Source organism: Manacus candei, unplaced genomic scaffold, assembly GCF_025592945.1.
Source record: "Manacus candei isolate 608988 ecotype Guabito, Panama unplaced genomic scaffold, ASM2559294v1 h1tg000529l, whole genome shotgun sequence".
In the NCBI taxonomy this organism is placed as follows: domain Eukaryota; kingdom Metazoa; phylum Chordata; class Aves; order Passeriformes; family Pipridae; genus Manacus; species Manacus candei.
The window spans coordinates 1-27,037 of record NW_026138577.1 but is presented as its reverse complement, the minus strand read 5'-3'; the positions used below and the strand labels follow the sequence as shown (position 1 = coordinate 27,037).

The window sequence follows — 27,037 nt, the reverse complement described above, 5'->3', positions numbered from 1 at the left end:
AGGAGGTCCCGGCCCGTGAAGGCCGAGCAGCCCTGGATGCGCCAGCGGTGGCTGCGGATGGAATCCAGGTCCAGGGCCTGGAAAAAACGGGAAACGGGGGGGTCCAAGGGTCTGGGGGGGGTCCCAGGGGTCAGGACCACCCCCAACTACCCACGGAAAAGGGGTTTGTGGGGGGAAATTGGGGGTTTGAGGGGGAAATTGGGGGTTTGGGGGGTCCCAAGGGGATCCAGAGGAGGGTTGGGGAGGATGAAATGCAGATCCAGGGCCTGGAAAAGGGGGGAAAGGGGGAGTTTGGGGGGGTCGAGGGGGATCCCAGGACTTGGGAGTCCCAGTTTCAGGGGGTCTCTGTTCTGGGAGACTCTGTTTTGGGGTTCCCTTGTTTTGAGATCCCCATTTGGGGATCCCTTTTTGGGGGTCCGTTTTGGGGTCCCATTTTGGGTCCCTGTCTGATGACCCTGCTTTGGGGTCTCTGTTTTAGGGGTCCCATTTTTGGGGTCCCATTTTGGGATCCCATTTTTTGGGGTACCTGTCTGATGGCCCTGTTTTAGGGGTCCCATTTTTGGGGTACCTGTCTGATGGCCCTGTTTTAGGGGTCCCCATTTTTGGGGTACCTGTCTGATGGCCCCGGCCGGCAGCGCCCCCGGGCAGGTCCTGTTTGTTGGCGAACACGAGCAGGGTTGGCCCCGGCCAGGCGCTGGTTTGGGGGGGGACACAGGGGCAGTGTCACCCCCCTCGCTGGGACCCCACAACACCCCTGGCTCCCCCCACGGCCCCTCCGTGACCCCCGTGGTCCCACAGCCCCGTGCCCGGGTCCCCAGTGGCCCCCCTGGCCGTGACACCCCTGGCCCTGTGTCCCCCCACACCTCATTGGCCCCTGGCCCCGCCCCCATGTCCCCCCCCATGTCCTCCATGTCCCCCCCCCATCCCTCATGTCCCCCATGTCCCCAGGGGTGTCCCCGTGTCCCCAGGGGTGTCCCCATACCCCCCATGACCCCAGGGGTGTCCCCCACATCCCCAGGGGTGTCCCCATGACCCCAGGGGTGTCCCAGTGTCCCCAGGGGTGTCCCAGTGTCCCCAGGGGTGTCACCTCCTCGCGGAGCAGGGCGCGGAGCTCGGCGGCGCAGACCTGCAGCCGCTGCCGGGTCGCTGCTGTCGACCACCCAGACGAGCCCGTCGGTGCTCTCGAAGTAGTTGCGCCAGTAGGAGCGCAGGGAGCTCTGCCCGCCCACGTCCCACACGTGCAGCTGGAACCTGGGGGGGCACCGGGGTCAGCCACGGGGTCGGGGGGGGGGCACGGGGGGCGTCGGGGGCACGGGGGTCATCGACGGGGTCAACACGGCCCACAACACGGGGTCATTGGGGGCATCAACGGGGTCAACACGGCCAACATGGGGTCATTGGGGGCATCAACGGGGTCAACGCGGCCAACATGGGGTCATTGGGGGCATCAGGGGCATCGACGGGGTCAGCACGGGGTCATTGGGGTCATGGGGGTCACCAATACAGTCAACATGGCCAACATGGGGTCACGGAGGTCACCACCACGGACACGACCACCACCATGACCAGCACTGCGACCATCACCATGGCCACTGCTGTGACCACCATCAGGGCCACCACGGCCACCAGCATGACCAACGTGGCCACCAAGGCCACCACAACCTCCATGGTCACTGCCACGGCCACCACAAGCCTCAAGGCCACCATGACCATCAGCGACAGGCCACCACCACGGCCATCGTGGCCTCCAGCGTGACCACCACGGCCACCAGCGCCACCAGCGTGGCCACCAAGGCCATCACGGCCACCGTGGCCGTCCCCACGGCCACCACAAGCCTCAAAGACCACCATGGCCACCGGCTCCATAACCCACATGGCCACCACCACCCACCGCGCCCTCCCCCTTTCCATGGCCACGCCCACCCCCTTGGCCCCGCCCACCCCCGTGGCCCCACCCACCCGCGGTGCTCGAGGGTCTTGATGTTGAAGCCGAGGGTGGGGGAGGTGCCCCCCACGTCCTCCCCATTGAGCCGCTTCAGCAGCGTCGTCTTCCCGGCGTTGTCCAATCCCCTGCGAGGGGCGGGGCCTCAGGACACGCCCACCCCATGGACGTGCCCAAAGCCCCGCCTCTTGTAACTGCCCCACCCACACTGACTGCCCACGCCCCTTCAATTGGCCCCTCCCAATCACCGACCACACCCTTGTCCTCAGGCCCCGCCCTTCCAATGGGCCCCACCCCATTGGCTTCTCCTGCAGCTCCGCCCCATCTGACCACACCCCTTTCTATAGGCCCCTCCCAGTGAGTTCTCCCTTAGCCACACCCCTTTCCTTAGCCCCACCCCAGCAGACCCCACCCCAGCAGACCCCACCCCAAGAGGCCCCGCCCACAACACAATCTCAAAGCTCCACCCACTAGAGGCCCCGCCCCACTCACCTGTACAGACACACCCCCATAGGCCCCACCCCTTCATGACCCACCCCCATCCCAAGGCCCTGCCCCCATAGGCCCCGCCCCTCTTCCTAAGAGACCCCACCCCCTCAAGAAGATCCCGCCCCTCGTCCTCATCTTCCAGGCCCCGCCCACAGCACAAGCGGCCCCCGTCCCGCCCCCTGAGCCGCCGTCCTGGCCCCTCCCCCACCATCAGGCCCCGCCCCTCCCCCCGGAGGCCCCGCCCACAGCACGAGCAGCCGCAGTTCTCGCTCCTTCTCGCGCATCTTCTTCAGGATCGTGAGCAGCCCCATGGCGGCCGCGCGCGCCGGGCCGCGCCCCTTCCCGCCACGCCCCCTTCGGGCCCGCCCACCCCTCCCCTGATTGGCCCCCCCCCGCCGCCTCAGGCCCGGCCCCGCGTCGCTCATTGGCGCGCGCGGTCCCGCTTCTCCTCGGGCACTTCCGGGTGCGCGGCCCCGGCGCTCGGCGCCCCCTGGCGGGCTGGAGGACCGCAGGACGGAGAGGGGGGCGGACCCCGGAGCCGGGGGGGTCCCGCGGTGGGCGGGGCGGGGCCGGGTGGGCGGGGCCCCTCTCGGCGCACGCGCGGGGCACTGCGAGTCGCGCGCCGGCCCCGCCCCCCGTACGCTGCTCGAAGTCGGTGGGCGCCCCCTGTTGGCCGAGGCGCGGTGCTGCACTATAGACCACGTGACCCAATCTTTGCTTAATCTGCATAACCACACCCCTTTTGCCCGAACACCCCCTTCCTCCAGCCTGATTGGCCCACAGCGCGGTTCGATTTGCATTCGCCCCGCCCCTCCGGCCGTTTTGCATATTCCGCGCGGGTTTTGTATCCAGCGCCTCTCTGATTGGTCGGAGATCGCCCCGCCCCTCCAGACCCCCGCCCCCAGGAACGACCTCCCAGGCTTCGAAATTCGGTGAAAACGTTTATTTTGGTGGAAAACGGGCGGGCGAGGCCGGGGGGCATCCGGGGGGAGCGCCCTACAAAAAGGGGGGGGGCTTGGGCGGGGGGGGGGGACACGGCTCCGTCCGGGGCAACACCTGGAAGAGAGAGGAGAGGTGAGAGGGGTGGGGGACACAGGGACAGCGGGACAGGGGGACAGGGGACAGGGGACAGGGGGACAGAGGACAGGGGACAGGGGGACAGGGGACACAGGGGACAGGGGACAGGGGACACAGGGACAGGGGACACGGGGACAGGGGACATGGGGACAGGGGACATGGGGCAGGGGACACAGGGACAGGGGGGACAGGGGACAGGGGAGGGACAACGAGGTGACAGGAGGAGGGACATGATGGTGACGGGGGGGACATGATGGTGACGGGGGGTGACACAATGGTGACAGGGAGGGTGGGACACGATGGTGATGAGGGGGGGACACGATGGTGACAGGAGGAGGGACACAATGGTGACAGGGGGAACACGATGGTGACAGGGGGGACACGATGGTGACGGGGGGACACGATGGTGACAGGGAGGGTGGGGACACGATGGTGACAGGGAGGGTGGGACACGATGGTGACAGGAGGAGGGACACAATGGTGACAGGAGGAGGGACACGATGGTGACAGGGGGCACACGATGGTGACAGGGAGGGGGGGACACAATGGTGACAGGGGGCACACGATGGTGACAGGAGGAGGGACAGGGTGGCAGCAGCAGCAGCGACCCGGGGCACGTCTGACCTGACGCGGCGTCGGCGTCCGGGGGCCGCGAGGCCACGGCGGCGGCGGTGTCGAGTCCCGGGGGGGCTCCGCGGCGACCCTGGGGGGGGAGAGGCCGTTACGGAGCGCGGGGGCCGCGGCCCGCGGGGGTCGGCGCCGCCGGCGCTCACCTCAGAAGGCGGAATAGCGCGCCCGCTCCCCGTAGGGGTCCCGCTCGAAGCGCTGCAGGTCGTAGAGCGAGGCCCGGGCCACCGAGGAGACGGGCGAGAGCTGGCCGCGCTCGTACGTGTACGCCTCTCCCACGGTGCTGGCCGCGGCGGCCGTGCGGCGCAGGGGGCTCCTGTCCCGGGTGTAATAGGTGGAGGAGGCGGCCGCCGCGGCGGGCGGTGGCGGCGGCGGCGACGGCGGCCGCCCGCGCCCGGGGTCGGCAGCAGCGCTCGGTCGTACGCGTCGAGGGCGGCGGGGAGGCGGCCGGCCATGGCCGTGGTGGCGGCCATGGCCGAGGACTGGACCTGGGAGTACTGGGCGTACTGGGAGTACTGGGCCATGGTCTGCTCCGCGTAGGCGTCGTACGCGGAGGCCGTGGCGTAGGAGCGGACGCGGTAGCGCTTGTAGTAGTCGGCCATCCCGCCGTAGGCCTCATCGTAATACACGGTCTCCCCATAGCCCGCGGCGTAGGGAGCGCGCACGGCTCCGTACTGCTCGTTATAGGCCTCGGCAAAGTCCGCCACTTGCCCCGGGCGATCGACGGGGCACTCCTTAGACCAGTGCCCCTCCTTCCCGCAGCGGTAGCAGCCGCTCTTGTCTCCCATCCCAGGCGCCGTCCGCAGCCGGCTGGTGGACAGCTGCACGCGCATCCGCTTGCCTTGGGGAGAGGGGAGACCCGACGTCACCCGCCGGCGCCGCGACGCGGGGTCCCCGGGGCTGCCACGGGCACCGGCACCCGTGCTACAGTGACCTCCAGAGCTGCCACAGGCACCAGCACCGCACCCAGGGTCTCTGGGGCTGCCACAGGCACTGGCACCGTGCCCAGGGTCCCCGGGGCTGCCACAGGCACTGACACCATGCTATGGTGACCCCCAGAGCTGCCACGGGCACTGGCACCATGCCCGGGGTCCCTCGGGCTGGCACGGGTACCAGCACCATGCTACAGTGACCCCCAGAGTCACCCCCAGCACGGGCATCGTGGGGTCCTGCAGAGCTGTCCCTGGCACTGACCCCTGGGACCCCCAGAGCCGCCCCGGCACCGAGCAACTGGGGGCAGCTGCAGGTTCAGCTCTGAGTGGGACCCCCAGGAAGGGCCTGGGGACACGTGGCCCAGCCAGGGGAGGGACACTTGGGGACACGTGTGACAGGAGGTGACAACCCCCAGACATTCCCCTGCACACACTGGGGGGGTTCCTTTGCTCAGGGTCCCTCCTCAGAGACACCCCCCAAGCTGTGATTTTGCCATTTAACTGCTGCACCAAGATTAAATTATTTTAAAGATGGGGACGTCTGAGGCCCCCCAGAGCTGCCCCCAGCACTGGCACTGTGCCAAGGGACCCCCGAGAGCCAGCACCGGGCCATGGGGTCCCTGAGACCCGTCCCTGGCACCGTGAGACCCCCAGAGCCAGCCCTGGGGTCCCTGAGACCCGTCCCTGGCACTGTGAGACCCCCCAGAGCCAGCCCTGGGGTCCCTGAGACCCGTCCCTGGCACTGTGAGACCCCCAGAGCCAGCCCTGGGGTCCTTGAGACCTGTCCCTGGCACCGTGAGACCCCCAGATCCAGCCCTGGCACCGCTGAGGGCGGGGAGGAACAGGACCTGCCTGGGTGGGCACCAGCAGCAGCAGCAGCAGCAGCAGGGGCTCCCCGTGGTCCTGGGCAGGAGTTGGGGGGCAGAGGAGCCGCCCTGGCAGTGTCTGGGGCACGGCTGTGGCTCCCGGCCTCATTTACCGTTATCACCCCGTTTCCCCCCAAATTCCGGCCGCAAAGGGGCTCCGCTGGTCCCACGAGGAGGCCCCAGGGGCAGGACCTGCCCCAAACCCGCCGGTTTTGGGGCAAACGTTCCAGAATCCCTCACAAAGCCGGCGCTGTGGAGCCACCATGGTTCTGCCCCGACACGGAGCCACCGCGGGCACGGCCCCGGGCACGGCCCGGGCTGCGCAACCGACACCGGACGAGGGACACGGGGAAGGGACACGGCCCCAACAGTCCCCACCGAGCCAATAAGACCATAAGAGGCCCCAAACGGCCCCGGACGCCGCGGCAGCTGCGGCACCGAGGTGATTTCGGTGACGCCCCGATCCGACCGAAACCCCCGGGGAGCGGCACCTCCCGACCCGCCCGGCCCGGCCCGGCGCTCCCCGAGCCCGGGCTCACCCTGGAACTCGGTGTTGTCCAGCCCCCGGATGGCCTCCACCGCGTCCTCCGCCCGCTCCATGTGCACGAAGGCGTAGTCCTTGACGATGTCGCACTCGATGACGGGGCCGTACTCCTCGAACTTGGCGCGCAGCTCCAGGTTGGTGCAGGCGGGGGCTGATGTTGCCCCACGTGCAGCTTGGTGGAGGCCTTGCTCTTGTTCTTGCTGGCCTCCACGTTGATGCAGACGCCGTGCAGCTTGTGGTGGTGCAGGTTGCGGATGGCGTCCTCGGCCGCCGTCTTGTCCTCGATGTGCACGAAGCCGTAGTTCTTGATGATGTCGCACTCCAGCACCTTCCCGTACTGCTCGAACAGGGAGCGGATCTCCTGCTCCGTCGCCTCCCGCGGCAGGTTCCCGATGAACAGCTTCACCATCGCGACCCGCCTGCGCCCGGACAGCGCCGTCAGGGGACCCCCGAGACCCCTCCCTGAGACCCCCCGAGTGCCCCCAGCTCCGCGGGGAGGGTCTGGAGCAAAGCCCCCAAACCGGCCCCAGCTCCACGGACGCGGCTCGGTGGGACCCTCAGAGCACCCCCGGCCCCACAGAGAGGGGCCGGAGCGAAGCCCCCCCACGCCAGGGAAGGGGCAGCTCAGGGAGACCCCCCCCGGAACACTCCCAGCTTTGCAGAGAGGGTCTGGAATAAACCCCCCCCGCCGGGGAAAGGGCGGATCGGTGAGACCCCCCCAGGGCACCCCCGGCCGCGGGGACTCGTCCTGCCCCCCATCCCCCGTCCCGTTCCCCTCCACGGACTGCGAAGATTCGGTCCGGCCCCGGCGCTCCCCCCGTCCCGCTCCCGGTGCCCCCCCGGCCCCTCCCGGTCCTCTCCCGACGCTCCCCCCTCTCTCACCGCGTCCCCCCCTCGCTCCGGGACTCGGTGGCGGCACCGGCGACAAAATGGCGGCGACCGCCTCACGCGAGGCCCCGCCTCCCGCGCGCGCTGATTGGCCCGGACCGGTGGGACGGCGGCGCGCGATTGGCCGAGGCACAGCGAGGCCCCGCCCAACTCCGGATAGGATGACGTCATCACAAAGCGCTTCCGCCAGAGGTGCGTCGCGCCGGAAGTGACGATAGGAGGCGGGGCTCCGGGGAGGGCGTGGCGGCAGTGTCGGCCAATCGGAGCGCGGGGGAGAGGCGGAGTCTGGAGGCGCCGCGGGGACCGGAGGGACCGGGACAGACCGGGATCGAGAGGGATCGAACAGCACCGGGACAGGGACCGACAGGGACAGGGATCGACCGGGAACGGCCGGCACCGGGACCGACAAGGATCCACCAGCACAGGGATCGGTACCGACAGAGACAGGGTCGGGCCCCGCCCCTTCTCCGCGGCCCCCGCCCCATCAGTGTCTGCCCCGCCTCTCCCGCTTTAACCCCTCAGCTGGCCACACCCCTCTCTCGTTGACCCCGCCCCATTCTTTTGACCCCGCCCGCTCTCAACGTAGCTCCGCCCTCTCCACTTAGCCCCGCCCCCCAATGTCCCACGCGGTGCTGCTGCTGCGGCGGCTGCGAGGCCGGAACCGGGATCGGGATCGGGATCGGGATCGGGATCGGGATCAGAGCCGGGATCGGGATCAGGATCGGGATCAGAACCGGGATCGGGATCGGGATTTGGATCGGGATCGGGATTTGGATCGGGATAAGGATCAGAACCGGGACCAGGATCGGGGCCAGAACCGTGACTGGGATGGGGATCAGGACTGGGATCAGGATCAGAACCGGCAGCGGGATCAGGGCCAGGACCGTGACTGGGATTGGGATCAGGACCAGCACCAGGACCAGCACCGGGACTGGGATCAGGACCGTGACCAAGACCAACCCCAGGCCCGGCACCAGGACTGGGATCAGAACCAGCCCCACGACCGGGACCAGCACCGGGGGCAGGAGCACGACCCTCACCCCGCTCCCTCCCCTCCGACCGGGGGGTCCCTCCCCGCCCCGTCCCCGCCCCGCTCCCCCCGGCGCTGCCGCCGCCGCCGCCGCCGCCGCCGCCCGTACCCGGCGCAGCGGGTGTACCGGGCGCGCTGCTCCTTCCTGGAGCTGAGCGAGGAGCAGGCGCTGCGGCGCTGCCGCCTGGACCGCGCGGGCCATCGCGGCGCTGTGCCGGGAGCTGGGCTCCGACCTGCAGAGCCTCACGGGCCGCAGCCACGCCCTGCCCGTGGCCGTCAAGGTCACGTCGGCGCTCGCCTTCCTGGCCTCGGGCTCCTTCCAGACGGCCTCGCGCCTCAGCACGGGCATCAGCCAGTCGGCCATGTCCAACTGCCTGGCGCAGTTCCTGGCGGCCCTGCAGCGCCGGGCCCCCCGGTTCATCGCCTTCCCGCCCCGCCCCGGCGCCCGCCGCGGAGCCGCCGGCGCTGCCCGGCGTGCTGGGGCTGGTGGGCGCCATGCACGTGGCGCTGCGGGCGCCGGCCCGAGGACGAGCCGCTCTTCCGCAACGCCGGCAACTTCCACTCGGTCAACGCGCAGGTGGTGTGCGACCGCGCCGGCGCCATCACCAACGTCGTGGCCAAGTTCCCGGGGTCCTGCCCCAACGCCGCCGTCCTGGAGAACTCGGCCCTCGCCCGGCTCATGGAGGGGGCACGGCCCGAGGGGGTCTGGCTGCTGGGTGAGGGGGGCTTTTGGGGGGGGTCCTGGGGGGGGGGTCCAAGGGTGAGGGGGTGTCCTGGAGATTTCAGCGCTGGCAGAACGTGCCCACCGAAGGCTCGGGGTTGACCTGGGAGGGTCTGGGGGTGGCCTTGGGGGTCTCAGGGTTAAACTGGAGGTCTCGGGGTTAACCTGGGGGTCTGGGGGGTCTCAGGGTTAAACTGGGGGCCTGGGGGTGTCCCTTGGGGGCCTCGGGGTTAACCTGGGGGTCTCAGGGTGACCCTGGTGGCCTTGGGGGTCTCAGGGTTAACCTGGAGGCCTGGGGGGTCTCAGGGTTAACCTGGGGGTCTGGGGGTGACCCTGGTGGCTTTGGGGGTCCCAGGGTTAAACTGGGGGCCTGGGGGTGGCCTTGGGGGTCTCAGGGTTAAACTGGGGGTCTGAGGGGTCTCAGAGTTAACCTGGGGGTCTGGGGCTGGCCTTGGGGGTCTCAGGGTTAAGCTGGGCGTCCGGGGGGTCTCGGGGTTAACCTGGGGGTCTCAGGGTTAACCTGGGGGTCTGGGGCGTCTCAGGGTTAACCTGGGGGTCTGGGGGTGTCCTCGGGGGTCCCAGGGTTAACCTGGTGGCCTCGGGGTGACCCCGTGGGTGCCCCCACCTCCCCCGGGGGGGTGCCCTGACCCCGCCGTTTCCCCCCCCCCCAGGTGACCACAGCTACCCCCTGAAGCCGTGGCTGCTGACGCCCATCTGGGGGGGCGCGGGGGGCGGCCGAGCTGCGCTACAAACGCCCTGCACGCCCGCAGCCTCGGCCCCCTGCGCCGGACCCTGGCGCTGCTGCGGCGCCGCTTCGGCTGCCTGGCGGGCGGGGGGGCTGCAGTACAGCCCCCCCCAAGGTCTGCCAGATCTTCCTGGCCTGCTGCGTCCTGCACAACATCGCCCTGCGCCGCCGCCTCCCCCTCGAGCCCCCCGGGGCCCCCCGAGCCCCCCCCGGGCCCCCCCCCCCCCACCCGGCCCGGGGGCCCGCGAGGGTCGAGCCGTGAGGGCCCGGCTGGTGCAGAGGGTGCGGGAGGGGATGGGCTGAGGGGGGGCCGGGGGGGGGGAAAGGGGGCTCTGAGGGGCCTGAGCTGGGTTTGGGGGGTCCTGAGAGTCTGGGGGGGCTCTGAGAGTCTGGGGGGGCTCTGAGGGGCCTGAGCTGGGTTGGGGGGGAGCTGAGAGACTGGGGGGGCTCTGAGAGTCTGGGGGGGCTCTGAGCCCTTTGGGGGGAGTTGGTTTTGGGGAACTGAGAGTCTGGGGGGGTCCTGAGCCCTCTGGGGGGGGTTCTGAGAGTCTGGGGGGGTTCTGAGCCCTTTGGGGGTTCCTGAGCCCTTTGGGGGGGTTCTGAGAGTCTGGGAGGGCTCTGAGTCCTTTGGGGGGGTTCTGAGCCCTTTGGGGGGTTCTGAGAGTCTGGGGGGGTTCTGAGCCCTTTGGGGGGGTCCTGAGTCCTTTGGGGGGGGTTCTGAGCCCTTTGGGGGGTTCTGAGAGTCCCGGGGGTGTCTGAGCCCTTTGGGGGGTGGGGTCTGATCCCCAATCTGGGGGGCTCTGATCACAAATCAGGGGGGCTGATCCCCAACTTGGGGGGGTCTCTAAGCCTTTTGGGGGGGTCTTGGCCTTTATTGTGAGGGGTCCTGAACCTCCTGGGGGGGGGTCCCTGTCGTGTCCCCCCCCCCCATGGTCCCGATTTTGGTGCTGCCCCTTTCCCTGCCACCCCCCCCCCCAAATGTGTCTGTGCTCTTTTTTGGGTGAATAAAGTGGTTTTTTCAACCGTTTATTGCCCCGCGGCGTTTTGGGGGTCCCGGGGGAGCGGTTCGGGGGGGCTTGGGGGTCTCCCCGTTGGGTTCTGCTGAGGGGGGGCTCCGGAGGGGGCTGTCGGTCATTTTGGGGGGCCCTGTGCTGGCAGTGGAGGCCCCCAAGCCCCTCGCCCAGGGGATTTGGGGGTCCCTGTGGGCGGGATGAACCCCCTGACACCCCCATGGGGAAACCCAGTGTGCCCCCCGGGGCCCCCCCAAACCCCCCTGGGGACCCCCAAAACTCCACCGCACCCCACGGGACTCCCCCTTTCCCCCCTCAGCTCCCACAAACCCCTTCGGACCCCCCCAAACCTCCCCCGAGTTCCCCCCAAGCCCCCTCAAACCCCCCAAACCTCCTCCTTGAGCCCCCCAACCCACTCGCCCCCCCCCAATCCTCCCAAATCCCCCTGAGTCTCCCACCTCCCCCTCCCGGGCCCCTCAAGCTCCTTTCGGGCTCCCCGAAAGCTCCTCGGGGGTCCCCAAAACCCCCCCCAAACTCCCTCGGGCCTATTTGGGCCCCGCGCCGTTGCCATGGCGACAATACACCGGAAGTGGCGCTCCGGGCAAATCCTTCCCCCCCGGCGGTGCGGCCGCGATAACGGTCCGACCCCCCCCGGGGCAGCCCGCGGGAGGTTCCGGGGGCAGAGTCCGCGGCCATGGCGGAGCCGGAGGGGCCCGGGAGCAGCTGCAGGGTCGGGACCCCCGGGGGGGGGGCACGGGGGGCTCGGGGAGGGGGGCACGGAGGGGCCGGGGGTGCGGGGAGAGGGGCCGGGGATGCGGGGAGCCCGGAGCGGCGCGTTTGGGGGGGCCGGGAAACCGGGAATTGGGGTGCCGGGTCCGCCACGGGGGAGATTTGGGGGCACAGAGACACTTCTGGGGGTGCAGGGCCCCGGGGAACCAGGATTTGGGGAGGGCAGAGGCCTTTCTGTGGGAGTTTTGGGGGGGTGAGACCCCTTACAGGGAAGCTGGGGGGGTTCACACCCCCCTCCTCCCGTTCTCGGGGTGCTGAGCCCCCTTTCCCCCCTATTTTTTGGGTGCTGACCCCCAGTTTTTTGACTGCTGACCCCTCCTTTCCCCCTCATTTTGGGTGCTGACTCCCATTTTTTGGGTCCTGACCCCCATTTTTTGGGTGCTGACTCCCATTTTTTGGGTGCTGGCCCCCATTTTTTGGCTGCTGACCCCCATTTTTGGGTGCCGACCGCCATTTTTTGGGTGCCGACCCCCATTTTTTGGGTGCTGACCCCCATTTTTCGGGTGCTGACCCCCCTTTCCCCCCAGCTGGAGTTCTCGGTGCAGATGAGCTGCGGGGGCTGCGCCGACGCCGTGAGGGCGGCGCTGGAGGGGACCCCAGGTGAGACCCCCCCAGGGATTTAGGGACCCTCCCAGGAATTTAGGGACCCCCCCAGGAATTTAGGGACCCCCCCAGGGATTTAGGGACCCCCCCCCAGGAATTTAGGGACCCCCCCAGGGATTTAGGGACCCTCCCAGGAATTTAGGGACCCTCCCTGGAATTTAGGGACCCCCCAGGAATTTAGGGACCCCTCAGGAATTTAGGGACCCCCCCAGGGATTTAGGGACCCTCCCTGGAATTGGGGACCCCTCCAGGGTTTTGGGACCCCCTCCAGGGTTTGGGGACCCCCCCCAGGGTTTTGGGGCCCCCCCAAGCCCCCCTTTTGTGCCCCCCAGGGGTGACTCTGCTGGAGCTGCTCCCCCAGGCCCAGTCCGTGCTGGTGGAGACCTCCCTGGGGGCCGAGCGGGTGCAGGAGCTGCTGGAGAATTCGGGGTGCAGGGCCGTGCTCAAGGGCATGGGGGGCTCCCCTGACGGTGAGGGGGGGTCCTGGGGGGTCCTGGGGGCACTTTGGGGGTGCAGGGCCGTGCTCAAGGGCATGGGGGGCTCCCCTGACGGTGAGGGGGGGTCACAGGGGGGGTTTGGGGGTGCTCAAGGGCATGGGGGGCTCCCCTGATGGTGAGGGGGGGTCACAGGGGGGGTTTGGGGTGGGGCAGTGAGTGGTTTCGGGGGTCACAGGGGGCTTTAAGGGGGTCACAGAGGGGTCTGGGGGTGACAGGGGGGGTCCTGAGGGGGTCACAGGGGGAGTTTTGGGGTCCTGGGGGGGTGTTGGGGATGGTTTTGGGGTCCTGGGGGTGTTTTTGGGGTCCTTGTGGGAGGTTTTGGGGTCCTGGGGGTGTTTTTTGGGGTCCTTGTGGGAAGTTTTGGGGGTCCCTGGGGGCTGCCCCGGGGTCCCCGGGGTGTTTTTGGGGCTCCCTGGCCTGACCTGCCCCCCCCCAGCGCCCCCCGGGGGTGCGGCCGTGGCGGCCCTGGGGGGTCCCGGGGGGGTCCGGGGGCTGGTTCGGTTCCTGCAGGTCTCCCCCGGGCGCTGCCTCGTGGACGGGGCCGTGTCGGGGCTCCCCCCGGGCCCCCACGGGCTCCACGTCCACGAGTTCGGGGACCTGTCCGACCCCTGTGACAGGTACGGGGGGCTGGGGGGGCCCGGGGGGGGGGGGAGCACGGGGACCCCCCGATTCACCCCCTGAGACCCCCCGATTCACCCCCGGGGACCCCCCAACAGCTGCGGGGGGCACTTCAACCCCGACGGGGAGACCCACGGGGGACCCCAGGACCAGCACAGGGTGAGCTGGGGGGGGGGCTGAGAGGGTGGGGGGGGGTCAGTGAGGGGTTTGGGGGGTCTCTGGGGGTGTTGGGGGGTCTCTGGGGGGGCAATGAGGGGTTTGGGGGGTCTCTGGGGGGGCAGTGAGGGGGTTTGGGGGGGCCATGAGGGGTTTGGGGGGTCTCTGGGGGGCAGTGAGGGGGTTTGGGGGGGCCATGAGGGGTGTTGGGGGATTCTTTCAGGGGGTTCTTGGTGTCCCTGAGGGGCTTTGGGGGGGTCTTTGAGGACTTTGGGGGGGGGGGAGAGGGTCTCTGATGGGTTTGGGGGTCTCCCTTGGGGTCGGGGGGGCTCTGTGGGGTCGGGGGGGCTCCCTGTAGGTTTGGGGGGGCTCTATGGAATTGGGGGGCACTCCGTGGGTTTGGGGGTCTCCCCGGGGGTCTGGGGGGGGCTCCTGGACCCCCCCCTTGCCCCCCAGCACGCCGGGGACCTGGGGAACATCTGGGCGGACGCCGAGGGCCGAGCGCGGTTCCGCATCGAGGACCCCCGGCTGAGGGTGGGCAAGGGGGGGCTGGGGGGTCTGGGGGGGTCTGGGGGGGTCTGAGGGGGTCTGAGGGGTGTCGGGGGGTCTGGGGGGGTCTGGGGGAGTCTGAGGGGGTCTGGGGGGTCTGGGGGGGTTTGAGGGGGTCTGGGGGGGGTCTGGGAGGGTCTGGGGGTGGTCTGGGGGAGTCTGGGGGGTCTGAGGGGGTCTGGGGGGTCTGAGGGGTTCTGGGGGGGTCTGGGGGGTCACCCCCTCCCAGGGCTGCACCCCATGGCCGGGGGAGGGTCCTGACCATGGTCACCTGGGGGGGGAATGCCACAATTTTGGGAGGGGGCTCCTGACCCCAGTTCTGTGTCTTTGGGGGGGTCTGGGTTGTACCCCATTAATGGGGGGGGGGTTCTGACCCAGTTCTGTGTTTGGGGGGGTTTGGGTTGTACCCCATTAATGGGGGGGGCTTTGGGTTGTACCCCATTAGTGGGGGGGGGTCTGACCCAGTTCTGTGTCTTTGGGGGTATCTGGGCTGCCCCCCCCCCTGCTCTGGGGGGTCCTGCCCGCCCCCCAAACCCCCCCCAGGTCTCGGACATCATCGGCCGCTCGCTGGTGGTGGCCCAGGGCGAGGACGATCTGGGCCGGGGGTCCCACCCCCTGTCCCCCCTCACCGGCAACTCGGGGCCGGGGTGAGCCCGGGGGGGGCTGGGGGGTGTTTTGGGGGGATTTGGAGGGGGATTTGAGGGGCTCTGGGGGGATTTGGGACGGGTTCGATGGGGGTTTGAGGGATGTTTGTTTGAGGTGTTTTGGGGGGGTTTGGGGGGTGTCCGGGGGAAGCTGTGAGGGGTTTGGGGGAGGGATTTGGGGGAATGTTGGGGGCTCCTTGGGGGTGTTTTGGGATGGTGTTTGGGGCTGTTGGGGTGTTTGGGGCTGTTGGGGTATTTGGGGGCTCCTTGGGGGTGTTTTGGGATGGTGTTTGGGGCTGTTGGGGTGTTTGGGGCTGTTGGGGTGTTTGGGGGGTGTTTTGAGAGGTTTGGAGGGAGATTTGGGGGGGATGTTTGGGCCTTTTTTGGGGGTGTTTGAGGGGGGCTGGAGGGGTTTGGGGGAGTGTTTGAGGGGATTTCTGGGGGGGTTTGGAGGGGTGTTTGTGCGGGGGTCGGGGGGGATTTGAGATGGGAGTTTGGAGGGCGTTTGGGCGGATCTGGGGAGGCGTTCGGGGGGTGTCCGGGGGCTGACCCTCCCCGTGCCCCCCAGCCTGGCCTGTGGGGTGGTGGCTCGGGCCGCCGGACTCTTCCAGAACCCCAAACGCGTCTGTTCCTGCGACGGCCTCACCCTGTGGGAGGAGCGCGACCGGAGCAGCGCCACCCCCGCGGGGACCCCCGGGCCCCACCTCTAGGAGGACGCGGGACCCCAATAAACGCCCCTCGCTCTGCAGCCGACGCGGATTTTGGGGGGGAAGAGAGCGGGGGCTTCGCGACCCCCGGGAGGCAGCGGCTCCTTTAAGAGGGGGCGTGGTTGGATTGAGGTGGGCGGGGCTACAGCGCGGCGGGAAAAGAGCGGGCGGAGCGATGCGCACGCGGCACGCAGAGGGGGGCGGTGCGCACGGCACGCAGGCGCGCTGAGGGGAGGGCGGTGCGCACGGCACGCAGGCGCGCTGAGGGGAGGGCGGTGCGCACGGCACGCAGGCGCGCTGCGCACGGCACGCCCCGCCCCCGCCGCCCTCAGGAGCCGCCGCCATTTTGAGGCCGCCGCCGCCGCTGCCCGTCCCCCGCTCCGCTCCCGCTCCCCGCCGCTGCCGCCGCCGCGATGCGCCCCGGCATCAAACTCTTCGTGGGCAACGTCCCCGAGGAGGCGACGGCGGAGGAGCTGAGCGAGCTGTTCGCCGGCGCCGCGGGGCCGGTGCTGGGCATCGCCCTCATGAAGCAGTTCGCCTTCGTGCACCTGCGGGACGAGGCGGCGGCCGCGCGCGCCATCTCGCAGCTCAACGGGCACCAGCTGCACGGCCGCCGCATCGTGGTGGAGCCGTCCCGGCCGCGCCCCACCAACACCTGCAAGATCTTCGTGGGGAACGTGTCGGCCGCGTGCACGAGCGGGGAGCTGCGCTCGCTGTTCCAGCAGTACGGCCCCGTGGTGGAGTGCGACGTGGTGAAAGGTACCGGACCCGCCGCTGGGGCCGCGCGGCCCCCGCCGAGCTCGGCCCGCGCCGCCGGGCCACCCGAGGGACCCGAGTTCCGTCCGACTGCGGCGCCGCCCCCGCCCGGACCCCGGCGCTGCCCGGGCTGGTGGAGCGGGGGGTGCGAGCCCGTGGGGGCTCCCCGAACCCCCCCCCAGGACCCCCGTCCTGGCAGCCGCGTCCTCCATCGCCACCTCCCGCAGCCCCAGGTGGGGCCGTGCGAGCCCGTGTGGGCGACCCAGCCCCCCAGAACCCCCGTCCTGGCAGCCACGTCCTCCACCATCGCCTCCCCCGGCCCCGGGTGGGGCTGTACGAGCCTGTCCGGGCTCCCCAGCCCGCCCCCCTGAGCCCCCCCGTTATCCCCTTGAAGCCACGTGTCCTCCATCGCCTTCGCTCGGCGAGAGCCCCCGTGGGCTCCCCGACCCCCGGACCGCCCCCTTCTCCCCCTTCCAGCCACCCGTGTCCTCCTCCATCGCCTCCCCCGCCCCAGGCGGGGCCGTGCGGGTCTGACGGGGCTCCCCACGCCCCCCAAAACCCACCGGCCCTGCTCGCTGCCCCCTCTGGGACAGCCCGCGGCCCATCCTGCTCCACAGGCACGCCCTGAGGGCGAGGGAGCCGGGAAAACCCCCACACCGGGGACCCCCAACAGGGGGTGATGGTGTCACCCCTTCACCCTGCCCCTGCTCTGAGCAGGTGTCACCCCCGTGTCACACAGTGTGGCAGTGCCACCACATGTCCCCCTGACCCTGGTGCCAAAAGTGTCACCCTCGTGTCACACAGTGTGGCAGTGCCACCACATGTCCCCCTGACCCTGGTGCCAAAGGTGTCACCCTCGTGTCACACAGTGTGGCAGTGCCACCACGTGTCCCCCTGACCCTGGTGCCAAAGGTGTCACCCTCGTGTCACACAGTGTGGCAGTGCCACCACCCTGGTGCCAAAGGTGTCACCCTCGTGTCACACACAGTGGGACAGTGTCACCGCATCTCCCCGACCTTGGTGCCAAAGGTGACACCCTGCTGGTGTCACCCCGCCTGCCCCCACACACGGGTGTCACCCCGCCATGCCCACGTCTGTCCTCCCACCCCGGGGATGTCCCCCAACGCACGTGTCCCCCCGTCCTGGTGACGTCCTCACCGTCCCCTCGCCCGCGGGAGGGGGACGTTGTCGCTCTGCTCTCTCGTCCCAGGTCGCAGCTGCCAGTGGAGCCCAGCAGAACCCACCCGCGTCCCCTCGGGCTCAGGGGGTGCCAGGAGGGCTGGGGGGGACACGGGGGGACATCCCCTCCCCTCCTTGGGCTGCTGGGACAGGGGGCAGGAGGGTGGGATGGCAGAGGGGCCACAGGAGGAGGTGACTCAGTGGGTCCAGGGTGGGTTTGCTCTGCCAGCGACGCTCCCGGCGCACCCTCGGCTGGGTCTGTGCCCGCGGGGGCAGCACCGCGGGGTCTCTGCCCTCCCCGTGCCGGCCCCGGACCCGTCGTGTCCCGGGGGGGAGCCCTGGCTACCGTGGGGGCATCCCAGAGCCGCTGGGCCGGGTGCCCCCGGGTCCCGCTTCCCCCGCTCTCGCTCTCCTCTCTCTGACGCCTCCGCGCTGCTGTGCCGCGGTTGTGCCGCGCGGCACCGGCTCCTCGCCACGGCCGGGCACTCACGGGGTGCTCAGGGCCTCTCCTCTCACCTCCGCCCTCCTCTTCCTCCCTCTCTTCTTCTCTTATTTCCATTTTTCTCTCTCCCCCCTCTATTCCTCTCTTCTCTTCTCTTCTCTTCTCTTCTCTTCTCTTCTCTTCTCTTCTCTTCTCTTCTCTTCTCTTCTCTTCTCTTCTCTTCTCTTCTCTTCTCTTCTCTTCTCTTCTCTTCTCTCAGTTCCTTCTCTCTCTCTCTCCTGTTCTCTTCCTGTGTCCCCCCCACCCCCCTTTCTCTTCCTCTCTCCCCCCTCTCCCCCTTTCCTCTCTCTCCCCTCCCTCTCCCTCTGCTGGCGCCGGTTCTCTCAGCTTTGCTCCGCTCTCGGCCGGGACGCCCCGGCTGAGCCCCCGGTGCCGACACCGCCGGGGCCCTCGGTCCCCGTGTGCCTGGGGAGGGGCTGGGGGGAGTCCCCCCCCTTCATGGGGTGCAGGAGGCAGGGAAGGGGGGCCAGAGGGAACGGGGGGGCTGTGGGGGGGCCGTGAGCCGGGTGGGGCCGGGCAGGCGGGGGCTCCTCAGGCTCTGGCAGGTTCTCTGGGCAGGAGCGACGGAGGCGGTCGTGTCTTTGCCGGCGGAGCGGGGCCCGTCCGTGCCCGTCCTGCGCCCGTCTCGTTAGCGCCGGCTCCGCTAACGAGTTGTGTTTTCTCCCCTCACTGCTCTCTCTGCTGCTTTGTCAGACTATGCCTTTGTGCACATGGAGAACGAAGCCGATGCTAAAGTTGCCATCGAAAACCTAAACGGGAAGGAGGTGAAGGGGCGCCGGGTGAACGTGGAGCTCTCCACCAACGTGCAGAAGAAGGGCGGGGGCCAGGCCCCGCCGCCCGCCCTCGGCGTCGACAAGACCAAGCGCATCGGCCTCGAGTACCGCGAGAAGTTCCAGCCCAAGATCGAGGGCTTCGACCAGCAGCGCCGGGCGGCCGACGCCGCCTTCCCCTCGGCCGCGGGCGCCGGCTACGGCACCGCCTCGTCCCTGTACGATTACCAGCAGCGCTTCGGCGCCAAGTACGACGCCTTCGAGGCGCCGGCCCGGCCCAGCTCCCCCTCCTACTTCGGCAGGGACCGCAGCCCCCTGCGGCGCTCGCCCACCCCGCGCCGGCTACGCGGCGGTGACGCTGCCCGTGACGGCGCAGCCGGCCGCCTACCGCGCCCAGCCCTCGGCCTCGCTGGGCGCCGCGTACCGCGCCCAGCCCTCGGCCTCCGTGGGCGTGGCCTATCGCCTGCAGCCCACCACGGGCCAGGCGGCCACCTACCGCGCCCAGCCCTCGGCCTCGCTGGGCAGCGCCTACCGCGCCCAGCCCTCCGTCGGCTCCCTGGGCGCCGCGGGCGCGCAGCCCGCCGCCAACTCCCTCGGCTCCTACGGCGCCCAGCCCGCCGCCGCCTACGGCGCCCAGCCCGCCGCCAACTCCCCTCGGCTCCTACGGCGTCCAGTCCGCCGCCCTGGCCTCCTCCTACGGCGCCCAGCCCGCCTCCGGCTACGCGTCCGGCTACGGCGCCCAGCCCGCCGTGGCCGCGTACGGCGCCCAGCCCGCCGCCGGCCCCGCCCCCTCCTACGGCGCCCAGGCCGTGGCCACGCACGTGGCGTCCTACGGCGCCCAGCCCGCCGCTGCCTCCTACGGCGGCCAGCCCGTGGACGGCCACGCCGGCTCCTACGGCGCCCAGCCCGGCGCCGCGCTCTCCGCCGGCTACAGCGCCCAGGCCGTGGCGGTGCACGCCAACTCCTACAGCGCCCAGGTGGTGACCGGCCACGCCGCCGCCGCCTACCAGCCCCTGGCCGGCCACTCGGCCTCCTACGGCGCCCAGCCCGCGCTCTCCTCCTCGTACGGCGCCCAGCCCACCGTGGGCCACTCGGCCTCGTACGGCGCCCAGCCCACTCCCGGCCTGCCCGCGTCCTACGGCAGCCAGCCCGCCGCCGCCGCGCTCCCCGCCGGCTACGGCGCGCAGGCGGGCTCGTCACTGGCCGCGTCCTACGGCAGCCAGGCTGCCGCCGCCGGCTCCTACAAGGCGCAGGCCTCCGCCCCGCTGACGGCCGCGTACCGGGCCCAGGCCTCCGGCGCCATGGCGGCGTCCTACCCGGCGCAGCAGCCGTCCTCCGCCGCGCTGGCGGCCGCGTACCGAGCCCAGCCGGGCAGCGCCTACGACGGGCCGAGCCAGCTGGGGCAGCCGGCGGGCTCCTACCTGGGCCTGGCTCAGGCCGCCGCCGCCGCACCGCCCTACGAGCGCACCCGCCTGTCCCCGCCTCGCAGCGCCGTCTACGACGACCCGTACAAAAAATCGTCCGCCCTGGCTAAAAGGTACGGCGCCGGGCGGGGCACCCGCACCCGCCCCTGCCGCTCGCCGGGCACCGGCTGGCCGGGCACCGGCGCGCCCCTCGGGGCTTGACCGGCATGGCGCCGGCGTGGGGGGCGCGATGGTTCCGCTCGTGCTCTACGTCCCGGGGGCGGGGTGGGGCGTGGGACGGGACGAGGGGAGCCGGCGGCACGCGGCGGAGCCACCGTGGCACCCGACCCGTCCTGCGCCGGCCGTGCCAGTCGCCGCGTGCGCCCGGGTGGGATGCGGTGCCGCCGGGGAGGATCTGGGCACCGTCCATCACCCCCCCCCCACCAACTCACCCCCGTCTGTTCTCTCGCCCAGGTACGGCTCCGAGCGCCGCCTGTCCGACCTGGCCGATTACCGGCGCTTAGCCGACTCGCCGCTGGGCTACCGCCGCTCGCCCACCAAGTCCCCGCTGGACTACCGCCGGCTGCCGGAGGCGCACGCCGAGTATGCCCGCTACTCGGGCGGGTACAACGACTACCTGCCCGCCGCCCGCGTCCACTCGGGCTACCAGCGCCGCCTGTGAGCCGCCCCCGTGGCACGGACTGGCCTTTTTTAGCTGCTTTTATCGGTTCGTCGCTCTTTATTCGAGGTTTTCTAGAGGGTTCCGCGGTTACGTCGTGGCGCCGCCGGCGCTCGGCGCCGGTTCGTGAGCCACCCGGGCTCTTTTTGTACCACGAGTCGCCCCGTTTTTGGGTGAACTCCCCCCGTTTCCAGCGTCGCGCCCGGCACGGTGCCGGGGTTTTTTGTGGCTGTAAATAAACGCTGGGGTCTGTTCCGATTCCCGACGCCTCCCGCCTGGTTCTTCCCTGGCCCCGGGGGTTCCCTCCCACCCTCAGCGACCGTTCCCGGTGCCACCGTCACCACAGACCCCCCGTTTCGGTGCCGCTCCTGGCGCTGGAGCCGCTTTGCCGCCACGGAAGAGGCGGGTTTGGAGCAGGAGCCGTGCTGGACTCGGAGCCATCGTGACACTGCTGCGGTGAACAGGAGGGATTGCCGGGCACCCACCAGCACCACGGCCTCGGTTTGGGTGAGAAAACCTGGTTTTGAGGGGCAAACCCGCGGCTGTGCCGTGGCAGGGGTGGTGGGTGGCCTGTGCCAGGAGTCACCTGTGCCACCGTGACCCCTTCTAGAGGCACGGGCCTGGTTGTGCTGTGGGTGGGCCAGCCGGGGCTCATTAACACCACGTTAATTAGCCAGGCAGGAGGGTCTGAGGCCTCTCCCCTCCTCTCCAGGGCAGCCATGCGTCCCCCGAGCCCCCCGGGCCACGTCACCGAGCGACGGGAGCGATGGCAGCTGCCGAGGCAGAGGCGGAGCCAGCACAGGTGGGACCGGCAACGTCACCCAAGAACAGAAGGAGCACGGAGAGGCAGGAGGGGGGAGAGGCAGGAGGGTGGCGGGGGCCACTCGGGGACAAAGGAGCCGTGTGGGGAGGAGGGAGATGGTTTAGGAACAGACCAGGCAGGCTGGGGACTGATCAACCCCTTTGGGGACCACGGAATACATACGGGGACCGGGGAGCCAGGCTGGGGACCGACGGGACAACGTGGGGACAAACCGGCCAGTTGGGAGACTAATTAACCCTGGGCAGGGTAATTTGGACAAACCAGCCAGTCCGGGGACTAATTAACCCTGGGCAGGGTAATTTGGACAAACCAGCCAGTCTGGGCACTAATTAGCCCCGGGCAGGGTAATTTGGACAAACCAGCCAGTTTTGGGACTAATTAGCCCCGGGCAGGTTAATTTGGACAAACCAGCCAGTCCGGGCACTAATTAGCCCCGGGCAGGTTAATTTGGACAAACCAGCCAGTCCGGGCACTAATTAGCCCCGGGCAGGTTAATTTGCTGCTCAGGCTGCCCGTGAGGAGGAGAACGAGGAGGAAAACCCCCGAGGGCGCAGGAAGGTGGGGAGCAGAGCCGGGGGCCCGTTAAAGCCTCGTTGTTACCCCCTTTTGGGGGGCCGGGGGCTATTTTGGGGGTGCCCCCCTTTCCCCAGCTCATCTGCCCCTCCCTTGGCAGAGCCGGGCAGGGCAGGGGCAGCCCCGGTGAGGCCAAAAGGTTCCACCAAAAGGTTCCACCAAAAGGTTCCACCAAAAGGTTCCCCGCCAGGTCCTGGGGGGACTGGAGCGCCGAGAAAGAAGCGGGGGCGGAGCCAGCGCCATTTGTTAAAAATTCTGGGTTTATTTGACCGGAAAAGGGGGTCGGGGGACGCTAAGGAGGGGGGGGATCCACCCCCGCCGGCGCGGCGGGCTCCGGTCAGCTACGGCCTTGGGCTACAAACCTACCACGGGCTTCTCCAGCCTCTCGGAAATAAAGGAGGAAAAAAAGGCAAACGACGACTGGGGGCAGCTCCGGGGGGAGCGACGGGGGGGCGGCGAAGCAAAGCAAAGCTGGCGCTGGGGGACGGCGGCACCTGAGCCCCGGGGGGGGGCGGGGACCCAAAACCACCTGGAAAAGCAAAATCCTGCCCGGGGGGGGGGGCAGGGGAAGCTGGGGAGGGGCAAGGGCTGAGCTAATCCTGCCCGGGCCGGGGCCGAGCCGCGCGTCCGTGGGGAACCGGCTGGGGAGCGGCACGCGGCGGCGCTGGGACCCGGCGCGGCCCGAGACGCGCGGCGCCGATCGGCGTGCGACGGGACCCCGACGTCCAGCCGCACAAATCTTACCTGAAAGAGAAAAGAGCAGTTGGCGCAGGTGCCCCCCCGAGACCGCGCCGAGCCCCGGCACCCCGGGGAGCTGCGGCTTTCCTGGGAGCAACCGGAGAGTCCTGACGTGGAGCAGCAGCGGGGGCTCCGAGCGGCCGCCGGGACCCTCCGGCCCGGCGGGACCGGGGCAGAGCCCTTCCAGCCTGGAGTTCCCCCGGGGGGGGAGCGTGGCAGCCACGGCCCGGGGGCTCTGCAGGAACCCCCCACCCTGCGGGGACCGCGCCAGGACGTCTCCCGGCCCGGTGGGAACCTGAGTTACGGCCGCGAGAGCGACCGCCGGCACCGACCCCGCTCGGCGCGGCACCTCCCGGGCGCGGCCGGGCTTTAACGCCCGCGGGACCCCGGCACGGCCCGTCCGCCTCACGGGGGCCCGTCTGCGGCACCGCGACCCGTCACCCGCCTCGAGCTCGACTGGCACAGCCGGGACCACCGGCAGCGGGGCCCCCCCGCGGCACCGAGTGCCGCCAACACGCTCACCTCCGGCTCAGAAGGCGGAATAGCGCGCCCGGTCCGCGTACGGGTCCCGCCCGAAGCGCTGCATGTCGTAGAGCGAGGCCCGGGCCACCGAGGAGACGGGCGAGAGCTGGCCGCGCTCGTACGTGTACGCCTCTCCCACGGTGCTGGCCGCGGCGGCCGTGCGGCGCAGAGGGCTCCTGTCCCGGGTGTAATAGGTGGAGGAGGCGGCCGCCGCGCGCGGCGGTGGCGGCGGCGGCGACGGCGGCCGCCGCGCCCGGGGTCGGCAGCAGCGCTCGGTCGTACGCGTCGAGGGCGGCGGGGAGGCGGCCGCCATGGCCGTGGTGGCGGCCATGGCCGAGGACTGGACCTGGGAGTACTGGGCGTACTGGGAGTACTGGGCCATGGTCTGCTCCGCGTAGGCGTCGTACGCGGAGGCCGTGGCGTAGGAGCGGACGCGGTAGCGCTTGTAGTAGTCGGCCATCCCGCCGTAGGCCTCATCGTAATACACGGTCTCCCCATAGCCCGCGGCGTAGGGAGCGCGCACGGCTCCGTACTGCTCGTTATAGGCCTCGGCAAAGTCCGCCACTTGCCCCGGGCGATCGACGGGGCACTCCTTAGACCAGTGCCCCTCCTTCCCGCAGCGGTAGCAGCCGCTCTTGTCTCCCATCCCGGGCGCCGTCCGCAGCCGGCTGGTGGACAGCTGCACGCGCATCCGCTTGCCTTGGGGAGAGGGGAGAGGGACGGTCAGTGCGGCCGCCCCGGCGCGGGATCGCCGGCATGGGACGGGACGGGACCGGCCGCCGCCTCCCCAGCCCTCCGCAGCGACCGGCACGGGAGGAGCTGCCACGGGACCGAGCGAGAGCCGCTGGATGGACACCGGACACCGACTTACCGGGACGGTGCCACCGTGGCCGCCCCGGCAAAGCCCCGGCAGCCCGGGGACGGGCCCCGGCCCCGCCAGCCCCGTACGACGGCAAAGCTTCCCGCCGGAAAACGCCAGAGCGGCGGCAAGAGGGACGTGACGCCGGGAACGGCCCCGGCGCGAACGGGGCACGAGGCAAAGCCGAGCGTGGCCGCGGGAGCTCCGGGCGCGGCCGCGCCGTCCCGGCTGGGTCGGCGTTTTGGGCGAGGCCCCGAGCGGGGCGCGCGGAGTCCCGGCAGGACCCGGCCCCGGCCCCGCCGCCGCCGCCACGCGGGTGAAGCGCCGGACGCCGCCCTGAGCACCCGGCCGGGAGACGCGCTCGCCATCGCCGCCGCCATCGCCGCGGCTCGAGCCCGGCCACTCGGCCCCGGCGAGCGCCCGAGCGACGCCGGGCACGGGGTCGGCGCCTCCGTCACCCTCTTACCAGGCTGGGCAAGGCTACAAGGGCGGGCGGCAGCCTGGCGTCACCCCGCTGCTCCGGCCCGGCACAGGACGTCGCCGTCGGGGTCCTCCTGCGGGGCGGCCGTGCTGGTTAATCAGAGATGGGTCAGTGCCGTCCTCCCCGGCCCAGCGCCCCCGAGCCCCGAGCCCTCGCTCCGGCCGCACCGGGAGCCGCGCCGGGGGGGCACCGATCGACACCAACCCCGAAACCCCGGTGGTGCTTCATGGCAGCGAGGGGAGGGCGGGCGGGCGAGCGCCCGGAGCCGATCGTGGTCACGCCTGGGACCCTCCACCGGGAACCCCGGAGCCCTCCCCGCCGCCCGCCCGCGGCCCGGGCTCACCCTGGAACTCGGTGTTGTCCAGCCCCCGGATGGCCTCCACCGCGTCCTCCGCCCGCTCCATGTGCACGAAGGCGTAGTCCTTGACGATGTCGCACTCGATGACGGGGCCGTACTCCTCGAACTTGGCGCGCAGCTCCAGGTTGGTGCAGGCGGGGCTGATGTTGCCCACGTGCAGCTTGGTGGAGGCCTTGCTCTTGTTCTTGCTGGCCTCCACGTTGATGCAGACGCCGTGCAGCTTGTGGTGGTGCAGGTTGCGGATGGCGTCCTCGGCCGCCGTCTTGTCCTCGATGTGCACGAAGCCGTAGTTCTTGATGATGTCGCACTCCAGCACCTTCCCGTACTGCTCGAACAGGGAGCGGATCTCCTGCTCCGTCGCCTCCCGCGGCAGGTTCCCGATGAACAGCTTCACCATCGCGACCCGCCTGCGGCACCGGGGGGGGACAGCGCCGTCAGGGGACCCCCGGGACCCCTCCCTGACACACGGCCCGGCCCGGGGACCCCCGCGGGGCTCCGGGGCACAGAATCCCCCCGGGGGAACACCCCAAACCTCGGGGGGCATCCCCAGGGCTGTGCCCCCAAAGCAAACGTCTGCGTGTCCTCGGGGCTGTGCCCCCAAACACCCCTGAATCGACTCCCCAAATTAACACCCCAAACCTCTCGGTGTGTCCCCAAGGCTGAGCCCCCAAACACCCCGAATCGACACCCCAAATTAACACCCCGAACCTCTCTGTGTGTCCCAAGGCTGAGCCCCCAAACGCCCCGAATCCTACCCCCAAATTAACACCCCGAACCTCTCTGTGTGTCCCCCAAGGCTGAGCCCCCAAATGACCCAAAAATCTGCGTGTGTGTCCTCAGGGCTGAGCCCCCGAATCCCCCTCAAAGGAACACCCCAAATCTCTTCGTGTGCCCCCAGGGCAGAGCCCTCAGACACCCCAAAAAACACCCCAAAAAATTCTGTCCCTTCTCCTTCAGGGCAGAGCCCTCCGAAAACCCAATTTCCCCCCCAAATAAACACCCCAAAGCTCTGACCCTCCCAAGGGGGCTGTGCCCCCAAACACCCCCCATTTATCCCAAACAAACACCCTAAATCTCTGCCCCCCTGGAAGGCCTCACCCCAAACAAAGGGCTGAACCCCCAAACACCTCCAGTTCCCTAAAACTGTGGCCCCCTGACCCCCAAATCCTCACAAAACACCCCAAACCTCCGACCCCCCTCACTCCCAGGGCTGTGGCTCAATAAGGGCTGAGCCCCCCAATCTCTGACCCCTCCACGGCTTGTGACCCCTCCAAAACCCCCCAAACTCCTCTGCCCTCCCCCCGGCAGGGCAGAGCCACGCCCCGAGCCCAAAACCCCCGGATTTGAGACCCCCGGATCTGAGGACCCCGCGGATCTGAGACCCCCCCGGATCTGAGAACCCCCCAGGGCTCAGAACCCTCGGACCTGAGACCCCCAAAACGCTCTAAGACCCCTCCCCCCGGAAATGAGACCCCCCTGATCTGAGACCCCCCCCTGATCTAAGACCCCCCCCGGATCTGAGACCCTCCCCCGGATCTCAACCCCCCCCCAAAACGCCTCCGCCCCCGACAGCGCCGAGACCCCCCCAGACCCTCTCGGACGCCCCCAACCCTGAGGCCTCCCGGCGCCTCAGCGGGGTCGGGGCCGGGGCTGGGCCGTGTCCCCCCCCCATAACCCGCGGTACCGACTCCCTCCCATCGCCCCCCCCTCCGGTACCGACCCCCTCCCATCGCCCTCCCTCCAGTACCGACCCTCGCCCCCCCCGGTACCGACCCCCCTCCCATCGCCCCCCCCCCCCGGTACCGACCCCCTCCCGCCGCCCCCCCGCCCCCACCTGCCCCGTCCGCCGCGCGCTGTCTCAAAATGGCGGCGGCGTCTCCCGGCCGCGGCCGCCTCCCGCGCGCTCATTGGCCCCCGGCGCTGTCCGTCAAACTCCGCGCTTCGTCACCGCTCCGCGGGA

The 27,037-nt window shown here is 70.3% G+C and overlaps 5 protein-coding genes across 6 annotated transcripts; 2 read left to right on the top strand and 3 right to left on the bottom strand.

Moving 5' to 3' along the window:
* Positions 1-5: 5 nt before the first annotated feature.
* LOC127465919 (ADP-ribosylation factor-like protein 2) lies at positions 6-2,804 on the bottom strand (the record flags this gene model as incomplete). The annotated part of the gene is given in 8 exon segments (XM_051776447.1): positions 6-77; positions 612-644; positions 646-678; positions 680-694; positions 1,088-1,141; positions 1,143-1,251; positions 1,960-2,070; positions 2,678-2,804. Coding segments are annotated over 8 exon segments (492 nt in total), but the record flags the coding sequence as incomplete, so codon positions are not given.
* Positions 2,805-3,423: 619 nt separating this feature from the next.
* Positions 3,424-9,109, bottom strand: LOC127465918 (RNA-binding protein 4B-like). Its single transcript, XM_051776446.1, is given in 11 exon segments — positions 3,424-3,487; positions 4,133-4,211; positions 4,282-4,492; positions 4,494-4,524; positions 4,526-4,976; positions 6,473-6,635; positions 6,638-6,896; positions 8,523-8,590; positions 8,592-8,828; positions 8,830-8,916; positions 8,918-9,109. Coding segments are annotated over 9 exon segments (1,665 nt in total). The 5' UTR covers positions 9,077-9,109; the 3' UTR covers positions 3,424-3,487; positions 4,133-4,211; position 4,282.
* A 2,427-nt stretch (positions 9,110-11,536) lies between these two features.
* CCS (copper chaperone for superoxide dismutase) lies at positions 11,537-15,552 on the top strand. Of its 2 annotated transcripts, XM_051776445.1 has the most exons (8): positions 11,537-11,601; positions 12,188-12,260; positions 12,596-12,733; positions 13,197-13,377; positions 13,477-13,537; positions 13,991-14,068; positions 14,627-14,730; positions 15,296-15,496. In XM_051776445.1, exons 1-8 carry the CDS (start codon positions 11,566-11,568, stop codon positions 15,435-15,437), a joined length of 813 nt encoding a protein of 270 aa, XP_051632405.1. In that variant the 5' UTR covers positions 11,537-11,565; the 3' UTR covers positions 15,438-15,496. The 2 variants fall into 2 exon arrangements, with proteins under 2 accessions (XP_051632405.1, XP_051632404.1); XM_051776444.1 differs by lacking the exon at positions 14,627-14,730 and having other exon boundaries at positions 15,296-15,552.
* Positions 15,553-15,713: 161 nt separating this feature from the next.
* LOC127465915 (RNA-binding protein 14-like) lies at positions 15,714-20,983 on the top strand. Its single transcript, XM_051776442.1, is given in 5 exon segments — positions 15,714-16,193; positions 18,565-18,973; positions 18,975-19,292; positions 19,294-20,178; positions 20,519-20,983. Coding segments are annotated over 5 exon segments (2,166 nt in total). The 5' UTR covers positions 15,714-15,847; the 3' UTR covers positions 20,727-20,983.
* A 1,732-nt stretch (positions 20,984-22,715) lies between these two features.
* On the bottom strand, positions 22,716-27,030 carry LOC127465916 (RNA-binding protein 4B-like). The gene is given in 6 exon segments (XM_051776443.1): positions 22,716-22,863; positions 23,380-23,594; positions 23,596-23,683; positions 23,686-24,078; positions 25,063-25,484; positions 26,912-27,030. Coding segments are annotated over 5 exon segments (1,185 nt in total). The 5' UTR covers positions 26,986-27,030; the 3' UTR covers positions 22,716-22,863; positions 23,380-23,386.
* Positions 27,031-27,037: the final 7 nt, after the last annotated feature.